At 40.3% G+C, this 15,983-nt stretch overlaps 1 protein-coding gene across 1 annotated transcript in view; it reads left to right on the top strand.

Annotated features, from left to right (window-relative positions):
- Positions 1–15,983, top strand: part of LOC121287484 (cadherin-4-like) — a 729,269-nt gene that overhangs the window by 455,808 nt on the left and 257,478 nt on the right. Inside the window, exons 3-4 of the mRNA XM_041205414.1 lie at positions 9,015–9,244; positions 13,400–13,573. Of these exons, the coding sequence (XP_041061348.1) occupies positions 9,015–9,244; positions 13,400–13,573 (404 nt within the window). The remainder of the gene's footprint in view (positions 1–9,014; positions 9,245–13,399; positions 13,574–15,983) is intronic.

The raw sequence follows: 15,983 nt of genomic DNA, 5'->3' as shown, positions 1-15,983 counted from the left end.
AGAAAACAGATCATCCACACTTGTGGGGACAGTGTAGTACCAGACAGAACCATGTGCAAAAGCAAGGATAGAGATAGCTCCTAGCTTGAACCCTTTACTGCATATATGTGCATGGTTCTTGCAGTTAATAAATACATACAGTTAACGTACCTAAGACTATGAAGACTTCATTAAGGTTTACTGAATGGTCTCCAACATCCTACAACATGGTGGCAGTGAATGCAAAATCCAAAACTTCACACAAGGTGCAGGGAGAAACTTAAAAACCTGCAAGACTAATCAAAAATTCAAAGAAGTACTCTGCCCTGAAGGAAAGGCTTGAGAAGCAGATGCACAGAGAAAAAACACCAGGGAAAAGCTTCAAAGAAAGGCTTGGAAACTGAAGGCGGAAATTTAAAATTTCTTACTGAGCAGAAGACTTCACTGGATCTATTGTACGTACAGCTTCAATTCCCAGAATGCAGAGACAGCACTCCGGTAAGCCAAAACATTTAAATTCCAGGATAAAGTAAGTCCTGAGAAACTTCAAAATAATTCAGCAGTCAGAAATTGCCATTTAAAATCTTCATTGAAGAAACCATATTGCTGAGTCAGTGCCTGAACACACTGAGCTCGCTCCGAGAAGGAAACAATTAATTATTTAATTCTGAAGAATAGTGACTAAGGAATCATCTTTATAGAGCAGCAAAGGCCTGGATTTGCTGCTTTATCCAACCTAAAGCTTAGGGCTGAAACAGGGAAGCCTGCAGCCAGTCGATCCACGCTGAGTGGGAGCACCATTGCAGCAGAAGACAAACCAAACCAACAAGCAGGGGTAAACTCTTTGTTGTCAAATGAATGGCGGCACCATCTTGAACGTCTTAAGGCTGAACCTACACTTTGATTTTTTTTTAACCAAGGATCAGAAATCGACTCTTCCCGATCAATTTGAACCTATCCAAGGCCCAATTGGAGATTTTGGAGAAAAAGATTCCTTAGATTCATGATTGCTTCAGGTCTGGATAAAAAGAAAGAAGCTCAACAAGTTAACACACAGCTTTATTTGGTAGGCCTGTTAGCGGACGACATTATTGCTATACAAGGAATCAATGAATCATTTGTTAAATTTGAAGAACTACTAAAATCATTCAACGTTTATTTTAACCTAAGAAGTAACAAAATCTTCAAACGGGATAAATTTAATAAACGTGTCCAGCAGCCAGGAGAGCCAGTTGACTCCTTCATTCATGATCTGTACAGGATGGCTGAAGGCTGAGAATACGGAGGCCTAAAATCTGAATTTATCAGGATAGAGTATTTGTAGGATTAGTGGATGATGCGCTCTCAGACATGCTGCAAGCAAAGGAAGATCTAACCCTTGAGAAAGCTATCTAGATTGTTAGGCAGTCTGAACTCTGTGTACAGCACAGCTCCACTTTAAGAGGAGAAAGTGAATTGTAGTACAAATTAAACCTAATGGTACAGTTAGTTTGGCAGTACAGAAACAGGGGCCCGAATTTTAAGGATGATGGGGGTTCGGCAATCCCCATCAACTCCAGAAGCCCTGATGCCATTTCACACTCTAACGAGCATTGATTGGCACAAGGCAGGACTTCTGCCCATCTCCGGGAGGAAGTCTCACCTTGGAGAACTGCCAGCCAATCCAGCAGCTCTCCAGTCATTCCAGGAACAGCGCTGCAGTGGCTGGAAGAGGTACTGCAGCCAGCTGCCTGGAACTAAGTGCCTGGAACCAGAGGAGAGGTAAGTGGCAGGGGCCAAGGTGGAAGTGGGTGGTAGGGAAGGCCTGGGGGGGTCAGCAGGAATGAGCAGGGTTTTGGGGGATTGGTAGGGGGGAAGGGAGATCCAAAGGTCACCAGGCCCTAAGAGGAGGGTGCCCCCAGTCAGGAGGGAGCTTCTTAAGGAGGTGCTCCCCTCTCACCAACATCCCCTCCACCCCATTCCCTTCCTGCCTGAGATCAAACTTTGTCCAATTTTGGGTTTCCTCCTCTGATCTTTCATCCATCCACCAGCTTAAAAATTGAGACTGGGTGAGAAAAGGGCATTAAGTGCCCTCTTAAGGGCCTTAATTGAGGAAAGGTCAGGATTCCTGTCTCAGGCCTTGCCCACCCCAATGAAGAACCGTGACCAGGTTGGGGTGGGTGGGAACCTGGAGGGAGTCCCATCCATACAATTTCATGCCCCTCCACCCCGCCCCCCTGCTGGGATGGGGAAGGTAAAAATCTGGCCAGGGACACTCCAGGTTAAGGAAAACAATATCATAACTAACCAGTAGAGCGATCATGCCAGTGCTGTGGAGCAAAGCGCCCCCACAGGTGAGACCAATGTCCTGCAATATCAGCTCAGTGCTTGCAATGTAACGGAATTGGACACTTTGGCAAATTGTGCAAGGCCAAAATGCCTAAACACACAGACAACCCAAAGATGATTTATGAGGTCAAGGCTGCACACCAAGGAAATACACAGCCTTGATTCTTGGGTGAGGTCAAAGATACTGAATTTTTGTTAGGGAATGCAGACATCTTGGTTAACAGCCATCTCACAAACTTTAAATTGGACACAGGAGCCAGTGTTGTGGTCCTATCAGACGAAGAACTGCAGCTGAGAGACCTCTGGCTTTGAACAACAGACACACCACTCTATAAGCCCAGAGGAGTCCCACTTCTGGTCATAGGCATGACTCTGGAACCTCTAAGGTATGGCCGAAAACAAATCTTCAAAGTGATATGTCGTCCATAACCAGTCTTTTTCTCTCTTGAGCAGATGTGTCTGTATAGCACTGAATCTCCTCAAAATGGTCAATGTCAAGGCAACCAGTGTCGTAAATTATACAGAACTGCAAGTTCCTGAGAGCTCAAATAAGGAAAAGTATCCTGACTGGGACTTGAGCTCTGAACTATCTTCCCTCTTTGCAGAACAGGTTTGTCCGTTTTTGTTACGGGTGCCGGAAAGCCCTCATTGGCCAGTCCAGCCAACCACTCAGATGGTTACCATGATGACTCCAATGGAGGATGGACAAGAGGGCAACCAACAACCAGAAGAGCCTCAACCTCCAGCTCCAACGACTGTGGATGAGGCCAACACTGTGACCGCAGAGCAAATGCTGCAACTCCCAGCCAGCATGACAGGGCCAAACACCATGCTGGAACTAAGTAGCAACCATCCGTTGCCAACAACACACCACACAGCCAGACGCAAAAATAAGCTTATGAAAAAAACCACATCCTCATAACAGGAATGGCCATCAATGGCCCTTGGCATTCAATGGCATTACCATCACTGGATCCCCCACTATCAACACTCTGGGGGTTATCATTGACTAGAAACTGAACTGGACTAGCCATATAAATACTGTGGCTACAAGAGCAGGTCAGAGGCTAGGAATCCTCCTGACTCCCCAAAGCCTGTCCACCATCTACAAGGCACAAGTCAGGAATGTGATGGAATACTCTCCACTTGCCTGGATGATTGCAGCTCCCACAACACTGAAGAAACTTGACACGATCCAGGACAAAGCAGCCTGCTTGATTGGAATCACATCCACAAACATTCACTCCCTCCACCACCAATGCACAGTAGTAGCAGTGTGTACCATCTACAAGATGCGCTGCAGGAATTACCAAGACTCCTTCGACAGCACCTACCAAAACCCATGACCACTACCATCTAGAAGAATAAGGGCAGCAGATAGATAGGAATATCACCACCTGGAGGTTCCCTTCCAAGTCACCTACCATTCTGGCTTGGAAATATATCACTGTCGCTGTTGCTGGGCCAAAATCCTGGAACTCCCTCCCTAACAGGACTGTGGGGGTATCTACTCCATATGGACTGCAACGGTTCAAGAAAGCAGCTCAAAGGCAACTAGGAATGGGCAATAAATGCTGGCCTAGCCAGCGAAATCCACATCCCCTGAATGAATAAAAAAAAATCTGTCACAGAGGACATCACAACAACCCACACGCTGAAGGAAGAAGAGGGAAAAACGACATGGAGATGAGCACAACGTTCATCCACCCTGCCAAGAAACAGGATTGAACAGCAACCACCTATCGCCACAACTGCTGAATCAACAGAAAGTTCAGGATAAAGGAGTGGAAAAAGAGGATTAAAAAGGCATCTCGATGCCAGAACAATTTCCAAATCAATAGTGCAACCACAGAGCCTGCCACTCCTCCGATAGTAATGCAAACAAGATATGGAAAGGTTATAAGGCCTCCAGACCGCCTGAACGTTTGGACTCAGGGACTTGAATGGGGAGATGGGGTAGTCGTAACCATGTAAATAAAAGGGTAATCTAGAATAACTTGAAATCATTGGATAAAGTCTTTGGAGGAATTTTAGCATAAGGGTCTGACAAATATAGAGTTAACATGTGACTTCGTACAATATCACATACACAATGATGTAAGAGAACACGTGATCCACAACGAGTGGTCAGTCTAATATTGGTGAGAGCCATATGCACAAGCAAGCATGGAGACAGCTCCTAGCTTGAAACCTTCACTGTATATATGTACATAGTTCTTGTAGTTAATAAATATATGCAGTTAACCTACTTAAGACTATGAAGACTTCATTAAGGCCAACCGAATGGTATCCAACACTCTACAACATACAGTAAGCCTAGCATGCACTAAATAACTTTGTCAGGCTGTAAAATCCTGTTTAATTTGAGACTTTTGGCCAAGAATTTGTAGTGCAATTATAGTGTGCTGAAGTGAATAACTTTATTTTTAATTAATTTCTGGATTTGCCAGTAGTACCACTGACCTTGTAATTAGCTGACTGAGCGGTAGAATGATACAAGACTGCAGCATCTCTGGATGGGTCCATCTCTGGACCTGGTCTTTTCCTATCCTTTTTCAGATGTTTTACATACAAAATGAAATTTGACAAGATATACTGAAGTCCTGCAATGTTTTATGAACTTATTAAAGGAAATATAATTGGAGGCATTAAATGGGTGAACTTAATTGCTGCAATTATGTTAGTATTTTAACTCCAAGGCTTTATTGTTGTAGAACTATATATTTAAGGTTGGAACACTATGCCAAGTACAAATGGCCAACCTGGGTAACCCTTGAGGTGATGGCTAGAGTTATTGGATTAGGAGTATTCAAGATGGAACAGTGTTTCAAGAAGCAGTGTTTATATGATAGCAAGCTTTCGATTTTAAAAGCTTGAAGTTTGTAGGAATAAGGGAAGTCTGGAGACAATAAATAATTCTCAGGTTTTGAGGTCCCAGGGAAGGCTGAGATATGAATAGAATTATTCTTGATTTCAACACAGTGCAGATGTAAGGATGAGAGAGTCTGTACAGGATGACACATTTGGAGTTTAGATGAAACACCAGAGGATTGTTTAGAGGCACAATGGCCACAGTAGTATCAATCAGTAGAAGCCCAGGGAAGAAAGGTTGTGACAGATACAGGAAGCTTGCAGGCTGAAGATGAGACAGAGAGGCTGCCCATCAAATGACAAACTTTTCCCTGTATCCTGTCAGAAGTACAAGTTTTATCTAGAGCAGCCTGTCCATATATCAGAGTAATATTCATCTTGTAGGAGATTTGGGCTTTATAAGAGAATATTGAGGTACAGAGAAATGTTTAGCATGGAAGTGGAAGCCACTGTCTCCACTAACATACTCGGACCACTGAGGTGCCACTGTCTGCGCTGGTGGAGAGTGCACTGATAATAAATGTGACAGCGCAGCCTCCGAGGTGCTTTCGTCCTCAGATTCCTCAGGTACTTGTTGCCTACTCCAGCGCCTGCTGGCCCTTGAAGATGACCCTGTGGGATACATAAGGGATGATAGTGAAGAGAGATCAGTGCACTCAACTGATGTGTCTGCTATTTAAAATAATGCGATGACAGCCACTGCAATGACAGTTGTTTGCATGGGGAGCATCGGCATGCATCCCCGGACCTGAACTTTGAAATGTTGAGATGTTTTCACCCTGTCTACAATGAGCTCCCATTTCTATGTCTCCTGTGTATGGACACTCTTGCCATTTGAAGTGCCTGCTCCTTGAAGCGTGTGAGGACCACAAGCTGTGTCTTCCCAGGCATGTCCTCTGCTTCATAGTGTTCCTCTCCCATTTTGCCTGCAAGGTGAAGAACAATTCTTTTAGCACAAGGCCTCCCTCTCTGCTTGTAGCTTTCACTCACTGACAGCATTACAGTCTGCATTCCAGCCTCCTGTGCAGCATCACTTGAGTTCTGACCAATGCCGAAGGAGGCGCCACATGGAGACACAACACACCCCTCTCCCATGGTGACTTGCCCTCTATATGCCCCTCAGGATGCCTACTGGCACCCTGGTGTTTGCTGACTGGGAGGCATACCCTCTTTGTCTCTCTCGTCACTTGCCCTGCCAGACTAATAAGGTCATTGAAGCATCTCTGACATTGCACCTGATTCAACCAATGAGGACTTGGAAATTATTAATTCTTGAGGATGTGTATTTTTGAGGAAATAGGTGAATGGATTCAGCAGTAAAGAGTTGCTAGGAATGGTTAATGAATGAAGGAGATAATTGATTTGAGGATGAAATAGAATAGGAGAGTGTCATGAAGAAATATTAATGCCTGTAATATTATTGGAAATTATTTTTAATTACAATTGTAGCAGGGTTTGTGTTTATGTGTATGTCTGTGTGTGTCATAATTGGATTAAAGCCAGCTAGTTTAGGTGCTTTGATGTATAGTAGTTGAGATGTTAATTAGATAAACGTAAGGAGTAGAAGGTAAAGTGTAAATTTGCATTTGTTGATTAAACCATTCAAAAGAATGGGTAAAATCTTGTACCTAGCTGGGAGATGCCAAGCAAAATATGTTTATGTTACAAATAAAATTGGTGGAATGAAAAGATTATTGTTAGGAGAGGTCAAATTAAAGCCTAGGATGCAATGGTAAATTTACATTCAAAGGGGAAGCTAGGTATAAACAGAAGGGAGTTTGTGTGTGTAGGTCAGAGGCATTTAAGATCTAACCAGCCTTTAAGCCTACAACTATCTGCAAAGGAAATAAATTGAAAGGAACATCATTTTGAATTTGTAAGGTCAAATATGCTTTGCCTGGTGTCTGTTTAAAGTCTATGAGTTATTGTTGCCTTGATGAAGATTTACCTGGGAGTGATTAATTTGGGGATTTGTTTAAAAGTTATCATGGTAGTAATTTGTAGACATGTGTATGTGTTTAATTTGTTGTTAAATTAATAAATATTTAATTTTGTTTTATATTAAAAAACCTCTTGAGGCTTGGTGGTTTTATTCCTGATTTCAGAGCTGCATCTCAAACATACCAATTGAAAATATAGGTTATGACAATTGTTCAAGTTTCCCTCTGGGATTTAAGCAACTCAGCCTTTACCAAGTACTCTGTCATAACAGAGAGTGACAAAGCACAGGAGCTCCCAAATCAACAGGAAAAACAAGATGAGCTATCAACTCAGCGCAGATGGTGTTTTGGAAAGAAACCAGCCTGTTGTGAATGTAACATGTATGATGATAGCTTCTTTAGAAATGGATGGTACCAGATCTTGTCCAAGGTTTTCAAGATGCCCAAGGTCAAGGGAGGTGATTCATTAAAGCAATGGAGATAATCCTTGTATACATAGCATATGTACAGTAACATTATAGGGAGACTGTCATGCAGAACCGTACTGGTGATCATGGTTTCGGCTAGAACTTTCATTGCATGGAATATTTGAGAACCAGCACCAGCTTTTATAACCTTAGAAAAGTACTGATAAAAAGACAATGAAGTGTTTGTTAAAAGTGTAAGAGAGTTCACCTTTTCATAATGATGAGTCAGAGCAAATTTTTGTATTAAAGGAAAGTGACTTGGGACTAACATAAGAAAGGGGTAAGGAACGGATACCATGGCATCCGGAGAGCAAAAGACTGAACAGATCTGGCAGGGAGAAAACTTGACATTGGTCATGAGCCCAAACATAGTGATCTTCTTTAGCTGGATATGCAACACTTCAATATTATGTGGACAATATTGCTAAAATGTTGCCTGGAGGCTTACAAAAGTGATCAAAGTGAGACCTTAAAATGCCAGAATTGGCAAACTGAATGTATAATGTTAAACTTCAGCTCACATCTTTAATCCATGTCAGCACTTGTACTGACTATTCTCAGTATATCAATGACTGTTTCATCAATTCAGTCAGTGCTTCAGAAAGCAATAGTCCTTCACTGTAACAACAGTGACTGTAGGTCACTTTATTGCATCATTCAAAGGGCTATGTCTTATCTTTCACATTCATTTGCTTCCTATTGCTTTTTCTGTCAAATCAGCAGGAAATGGTTAAAACCTAACTTCTTAAGAGATGAGACTCTATTTGAGATCCTTGTCCAATGATGCAATAATTAAAGTTATTGTCATGTTAATCCAAAGAGGGCCAATTAAAGATGAAAGCCTTTGTAAATCAGTTGCTATATTATACTGAAATTGTCTTTAACTATGTACCTGATTAATGTGCATTTGTTACATCCCTTCCTAAGTATATTTAACAAGTCGGGTTTAATTAATTTTGGGATAGTGATGCATCCCTTGTCTAGTTCAATCATTTTTGGTAATGGAACTGTTTAAATAGTGAATGGAAGCAACTTCCCTTAACTAGCTGGCAGATTTCTTTCGTGCACCTCACACACTTAAGTAAGAAGGTGAAGATAAAGTGGAATGGGCAGTGAGTATTCAGCACCTTTGCAGTTGGAACATGAGGAATGGCTATTTCCGTGAATTGATGATACTGTAGTGAATGTATTTTTTAACGAAGAGAAGCATCTAGTCCAAGTTCTCATGGGACAGAGATAAAATACAGTCTTCCTGAAAGGTCGAATGTGTTTCAGTGAGGGCTGTTAGATCATTTCCTTGACTGGCAGTTTGAGATCGAAAATGTACTGCTTGAAATTAAATGTCTCCAACTTCTGTTTGATTGTCTTTCTTGTTGGGTGCTAATCACATCACATCAGCTTTATCTGTCTTTTTGTTCACCTTTTCTAGTGAAATTTGATGACTGTGCTGGGAATCAGGGAATTCAGTATGGAAGCAGTGACCCTGGCTTCAAGGTTGGGACAGATGGCACCTTGTATGCAGCCCGCTCAATGCAGATCCCCTCAAAGCAAGTAAAGTTTGCAGTGACTGCAAAGGATGTCGGGACCCAGGAGACATGGGAAACAGTGGTCAAGCTGCTTGTAAAAGCACAGGGAAACTCAATGCACAATGTACAAAAGGTATTAATATCATCTGTTCTGAAGACATTTCTTAAAAAGCTGATAAAATTTTGAATATTATTTTATGTAAATGACTTCTGATATGGTCTGTTGAATAATACCTTCCAGATGTCTATTCGGCCAGAGGGTGACTGATATTAAAAGCGGGCAGGTCTGGCAGCATCGGTGGAGAAGAAAAGACTTGACGTTTCGAGTCCTCATGACCCTTCAACAGAACAGTTCTGTTGAAGGGTCATGAGGCCTCGAAACATCAACTCTTTTCTTCTCCGCCGATGCTGCCAGACCTACTGAGTTTTTCCAGGTAATTCTGTTTTTGTTTTGGATTTCCAGCATCCGCAGTTCTTTGTTTTTTATCTCTGATATTAAAAGCGGGTTTGTTATTGGGAGATCTATACCAGCTGACAGAGCTGGTTTTCTGCTGACAGTACTGGAAGGTGGTGGTATTTCATGTATACTGGTTTCCTAGTTTTATAACTGACTGAAAAAGTCACTAGCCATTGAATTTAAAATCGTGATATGTATTTTTTTATTTGTACTTTAAATGCTGAAAAACAATGCTAAGCAAAAGTAAATTTTGAGATTTTAACTCTCAGTTCACATTTGTCATACGGACTCGAAACGTTAACTGTATTCCTCTCCGCAGATGCTGTCAGACCTGCTGAGTTTTCCCAGGTGTTTTTGTTTTTGTTTCACATTTGTCTTTTCTGGTTGACTTCTGTTTTGTTGGTAAAGTCCTTTGAATTAAAATATTCTAAGTATTGTATGAACACTGAGTTTATCTTATCTGACAAAGGGCCTACGGAAGGATGTGCCATATTTGCCTTTGTGACATAGGCAATGGCTATCTGATCATCATGAAAATCATCTGCAGCCTTACCTTCAGTGCCCATATAACTTGAGTAGTTTATATGGGAACTGGAGGTAAGGCTGCAGATGATTTTATGTTGTAAAAGTATTGTTCTAGTTAAAGTGTACAATAGTTGACCAGAAATTAAATGAAACCTATTCAAGGAGGATGATAAGCTCTTTTCAAAGAGTTTTTGTTAAACAGAAACCTTTTATCCACATTAAAGACACTTGAATGATTGCAGAATTTTTGCAAGGTCTGTGCTGACAAAAGCAGATGTCAACTTCTGATGTAATCACCAAAAGGATTTTGTGGTTTAAAAACAGCATTCATAGCAGACACTCGGAGCAAGGAAAAAATATGTTACCCAAGCTTTTTTTTTATCTCCTCCCTGACATGGATTATAATGCCCAGGGGTTTGATAGACATGTTGAATGTACCTGTTCTTCAGTCAGAAGAAAATATATTGGTTAAGCTCCTTCAAAAACAACTTTTACTTAGCATTGCAACAATTCCTTGGTCTAAAAAATGTAAGATGAATAATATGTACTCTATTTACATTTATAAATTTTATATTCCTATTTATTGATATTGAAACTCCATGGTATTAATTTCCATTGAGTAGTTTTTGCAACCTTAGAAGACTATGACTGAATGTCTAGACATTTTTTTTTGGTTGTAGTTGATTTTGGCCATTTTTTTTTCAAATTTAAGTATATTGTAGAATTGATTAATTCAGTAGAATTAAATGGAGCCTGCTTAATGTTTGTCTTTTTTGTCTTGTGTTCCTTATAATTATTTACGATTAAGCAGAAGTATTGACTGAGAAGTATTTAGCAGGCTCAAACAAATTCTATTGTCATATTCATAAAATATCACAATTGTTTGGTATTAAATGGGATGTGACATTTCCTGCACTATGGTTAGATTTTTTCTTCCAGTTCCTCCCACCAGCATATTAAATTATGATTAAGGAAGTGTGATATCCAGATTTCCATACAGTGTCAAGGCCATTCCTCGGTCAAATGAGCAGAAAGCGTGTTTGAGTGCTGGTAGGGGGAGAATATTCCTTTTGTCTCTTAAAATTAGTTTGGTCTTCATCCTGGGGCAAACTGAAGGATGAGTCATTTTGTAGACTAGATTTCAAACTGAGCTTTTTGTTTGAGTGTCCCAACACATTAATGCAGTGGCTATTAGTTGTTTTTGGTATCATTTTTATATGTAGTAATTGTTGATTTGGTTATAAAAATCAATTCTGACACATTGTGTGTTGAGGAACATAAAGTGATGACTTACTTAAAGAAAAACATTTCAGAAAGAATGTAAATATCAAATAATATTAACTTGTTTTGGTAAAACAAGATGATTTTGTGAAATAATGTTACTCCATCAGGCAGTATTGTGAAACAATTTACTTTTCACTTCAAAGACAAAGTCAAGAATCAGCAAATAAATATTGCATAATAAAAAGCTTTAATACAAGTGCATAGAGCTGATAGTTGAGCAAGAGAAAACTACAAAAAATTAGAAAAAGTTTATTTGAGATTTTACTTGATATGAGTGATGAGGCTGAACAATGTCTACTTAAGGGACAGTATAACCGTAGCTGGACATCTTTGGCCATGGGGAGTTTCTTTTCTGCTGTTTAGACTCTAAAGTTGCCTACAAAACAGTGTTTAATCAAGAGATAAAAACAAAAAACTGTGGATGCTGGAAATCCAAAACAAAAACAGAATTACCTGGAAAAACTCAGCAGGTCTGGTAGCATCGGCGGAGAAGAAAAGAGTTGACGTTTCGAGTCCTCATGACCCTTCGACAGAACTAGGTGAATCCCAGGAAGGGTCGGTCTGTCCGCAAGAATGACCCAAACCTCCCTGTCGCTTGCCATTTCAACACCCCACCCTGCTCTCTTGCCCACATGTCTGTCCTTGGCTTGCTGCATTGTTCCAGTGAAGCCCAACGCAAACTGGAGGAACAACACCTCATCTTCCGACTAGGCACTTTACAGCCTTCCGGACTGAATATTGAATTCAACAACTTTAGGTCTTGACCTCCCTCCTCCATCCCCACCCCCCCTTCTGTTTCTTCCCCCTTCCTTTTGTTTTTTACAATAAATTATATAGATTTTTCTTTTTCCCTCCTATTTCCATTATTTTTAAATATTTTTAAATCTTTTATGCTCCCCCCACCCCCACTAGAGCTATACCTTGAGTGCCCCACCATCCATTCTTAATTAGCACATTTGTTTAGATAATATCACCAACTTCGACACCTATGTGTTCTTTTGTTCTGCCGTCTGTGACATCTTTTGATGATCTGCTTCTATCACTGCTTTTGCCTACAACCACACCACCCCCCTCCACTTCTCTCCCCCCACCCAAACCCCCCACCACCTTAAACCAGCTTATATTTCAACCCTTCCTGGGATTCACCTAGTTCAGTCGTCATGAGGACTCGAAACGTCAACTCTTTTCTTCTCCGCCGACGCTGCCAGACCTGCTGAGTTTTTCCAGGTAATTCTGTTAGTGTTTAATCAATGTTGTTTTTAGTTTTATTGTTACAATAAAATCCTGCATTCAGACATGTTGTAGGAAGCTTGGCAAAAGTTAGCGATCTTGTGCATGACCAAAACCTTTACAGCTGGCTGAAATATAAGGTTTTCCAAACTCCAGTCATTTGATTGTTGCGAGAAAATTGGAGAACAGAGAGAGATAAATGCCTTAAAAAAAGGACTGTGCCCCATATAAAAGAGTGACAGATATAATCGCAATGAATAAATGACATAGGAGAATAAGATTGAATCAATGTAGAGACATATCAGTAAACTGAGGTAGCAGTGATACCTTTGTCCAAATGACACTTCATTAAACACTGAACCGCACAGCTGGTACAATCTTCTGTGCTGTGATGTGAATATATGAACAAAAATCCTTATTTGAATTTATTACTGCATGGAAATACAATGTCCTCTTGCTCCTTAATTTTGAATACCAAATTTATAGCAGATCACGTAAATGGTTCACAAGCTTTTGGCCAAAGCCTTGCTTCTTTAGCACAGACAGCTTCAAAATCAAAGGTAATTATTGTATAAGTTGTAACTGTTCCAACATCCAAGTTGACTTATGTGATAATTTCATACTCGTGTGTCAATTAAGTAGGCACTAACATATTGCATCAAATTGTTGAACTGTAATATTTTGATTCATTTTCATTTGTGAATTTTCTTCAAGTTAGACTGTCAAGGCTGTTTTAATAACTGTTTTCCTTAAGTCATATCTGAAGAGTTTTGTATTTTGTTTCATGAACAGAATGGGAAGAAGAATGTGCCTCCTGAGCCTTCAAAGCAGCTTGATGATACACTGTTTCCATGGCGCCAACAGCAGAACTCCAATGGGCTGAAGCGACAGAAGAGGGATTGGGTCATTCCTCCAATCAATGTGCCAGAAAATTCCAGAGGGCCCTTCCCCCTCCAGCTGGTTCGGGTAAGCAGTAGGAGAAAAAGATTGAAGTGTTTGTATGTTTGCACACAAAATAAACTGTCTTTGGGGAAGGAATAACATATTCTAAACTCAAGAACAGCAAAAAATCGATTAATCTTATACAATGAAGTGTCTTAGCATTAGGAACTGCTTTACAAAATACTGTATTTTGTTTGAAATGGCTTTTTTGCATGAGTTTCTAAGTGTCATCTGTGTCGTAGGTTTGATGGCATTTTTTGGCAAATACTCCATGCTTCCCTGCTAGTTTTCTGAAGTTGAATCCATTTATTCTATTCAATTCCATTCTTGTTTGTTTTCCACTATTTCTAATCAAGAAATATTAAATGGAGGTTTAGCCTTTTAATTGAGGCAAATCTGTATTGACTGCCTTGCAGTTCTTCACTATTCAGGCACATTTTATTCAAAAACAAAATGCTCCAAGTGCTGGAAATCTGAAATTAAAAACAGAAAATGCTAGAAATATTCAGCACATCTACGGAGCGAGAAACAGAGGTAATGTTTTGGGTCGATAATCTTTCATCGGAACTCATGAACTGGAGACCATCAGCCTAAAATATTACCTCTGTTTCTCTCTCAGTAGATGAGTATTTCCAGTATACTGTTTTTATTATGTTTGTAGGTTTAATCTGGGGACAGGCATTTGATGAAAATTATGATGTACTTTGAATCAAAGAAAGGAAAGAAAAATGGTCAAAGTTGTCAGGGCCTGTTACTGTGGCTTCTGTGCAAAGTTAAGGCGAAGGTAAAATTATATTTCATTTCTTTATTCAAAATGATTGCAAAGTAAAATTACAGAATTATAGAGAAAATTAAACAAAAATGTTAGAGCTGTTCAATTTTGCTTTCAGTACAATTATCTTACTTATAAAGGATTTATGGGACCACAATGCTAATCCAACAAAACCCAAAGTTTTCAATGTCACCTGGAATGAATCCATATGAATTATATTCAAGAGTGCCACATTTGAAATGACTCACTTGTCTTTGTATCTGTCTGTTTCCCTACCTCTTTAGAAGCACATCACCTCTAGTCACCACCTTTTGCCATGGCTTGACTCCAATGGAAAGGGTTCTTTTGTGGAGAAACACTTGTATAAGCCAGCTGCTAATCACCTCGATAGCACAGGATGCCAGAGATCCTAAACAAATGATCTCACACAATTGTTCTTTGTGCCTTATACCTCTTCTGCAATTTTTTTTTGATAGAACTGTTTGAGTAGCGTTTCACAGTGCAGACGGTACTTTCTGCAATTGGAGGTTTTCAACGATGCACAAGTGCATGCTCATATGTTGTGAAACAAACAAAATACCTACCTCCGTGAGAGGAAAATCTGAGAATCCTGCGCAACTATAGATTTTCAAATTCATGAATATGCTCCAATTCAGTGTGTGTCCTGACCCACAGAAGTAAGATTGCTGTGGTCAAAATCACCAATGTCATTCTTTGTGACTATAGTCATAAGACCCTATTCAATCTTGACCTCTGCAGTGTTTGACAGAGTTGCCACTCCATCCTCTTCTGCAGCACTACCAATATTTGATTCCATTTCAATGCAATCAGCAAAGTTCAACAAAATAGCATCTCCTGCCTATTCATGAGCATCCACAGTTCCCCTACTTTTCTTCATTTACATGTTGTCCACAGCAACACTATCTGTCAACAGATTCCATCTGGGGTAAGTTTCCGTGGGCAGAATTCCATGGGCAACCTGTTGAGGTGGGAGTGGGGCTGGAAAATGTGGCTAGCCATTCAAAAGTTCATTGGCTTTGGCAGAACTAGAAAATCTCACTGGCGGGAGGGGCTGTACAATTCTACCCCATATGTGTACTGTGTTACGATCACCATGAAGATGGATAACTTATAAAAAGAGATGAATTTCCTGGTAACCGACAGAAAGGATCGCACAAAATCAATAGGTCCTGCTCATTCACATAACCAAAAATACTTTATGCTCCACTTATACATTACACAATACTCTCAGCAGATATGTAGCCTTGTCGATTCAAGTCCAAATCCCCTCCAACATTTCAACAGGCTCCCTCCTCCCTGACATCTCGGGGTGAATCTCCCTGTGTCCTTTGAAAGTCCCTTCACTTAGCCTTCTGAGTATCCTCAAACTGACTTCCATCTGTAAGGCGCACTCTGATAACTCCTTGGTCCTTAAATCTCCAAAACTTTTCTCATTCTATTGATCTCTCTGACATCTAGTTGTGCATAAGATATAACTTTCACAAGTTGAACATTAGAAAGCTTATAACTACTGAATTCAGCTATTGTGAAAATCTCTGTATCCTCACCGCCTTTGCCATGCTCCTCCCTGGCTGCTTGCTCAAGCTAAACCAAATAACATACAATCTCGGTGTCATGTTCAATCCAGTGATGAACATCAAA

The sequence above is a fragment of the Carcharodon carcharias genome, chromosome 14, assembly GCF_017639515.1.
Source record: "Carcharodon carcharias isolate sCarCar2 chromosome 14, sCarCar2.pri, whole genome shotgun sequence".
NCBI classification, from domain to species: Eukaryota; Metazoa; Chordata; class Chondrichthyes; order Lamniformes; family Lamnidae; genus Carcharodon; species Carcharodon carcharias.
This window is presented reverse-complemented; position numbering and strand designations above follow the sequence as displayed.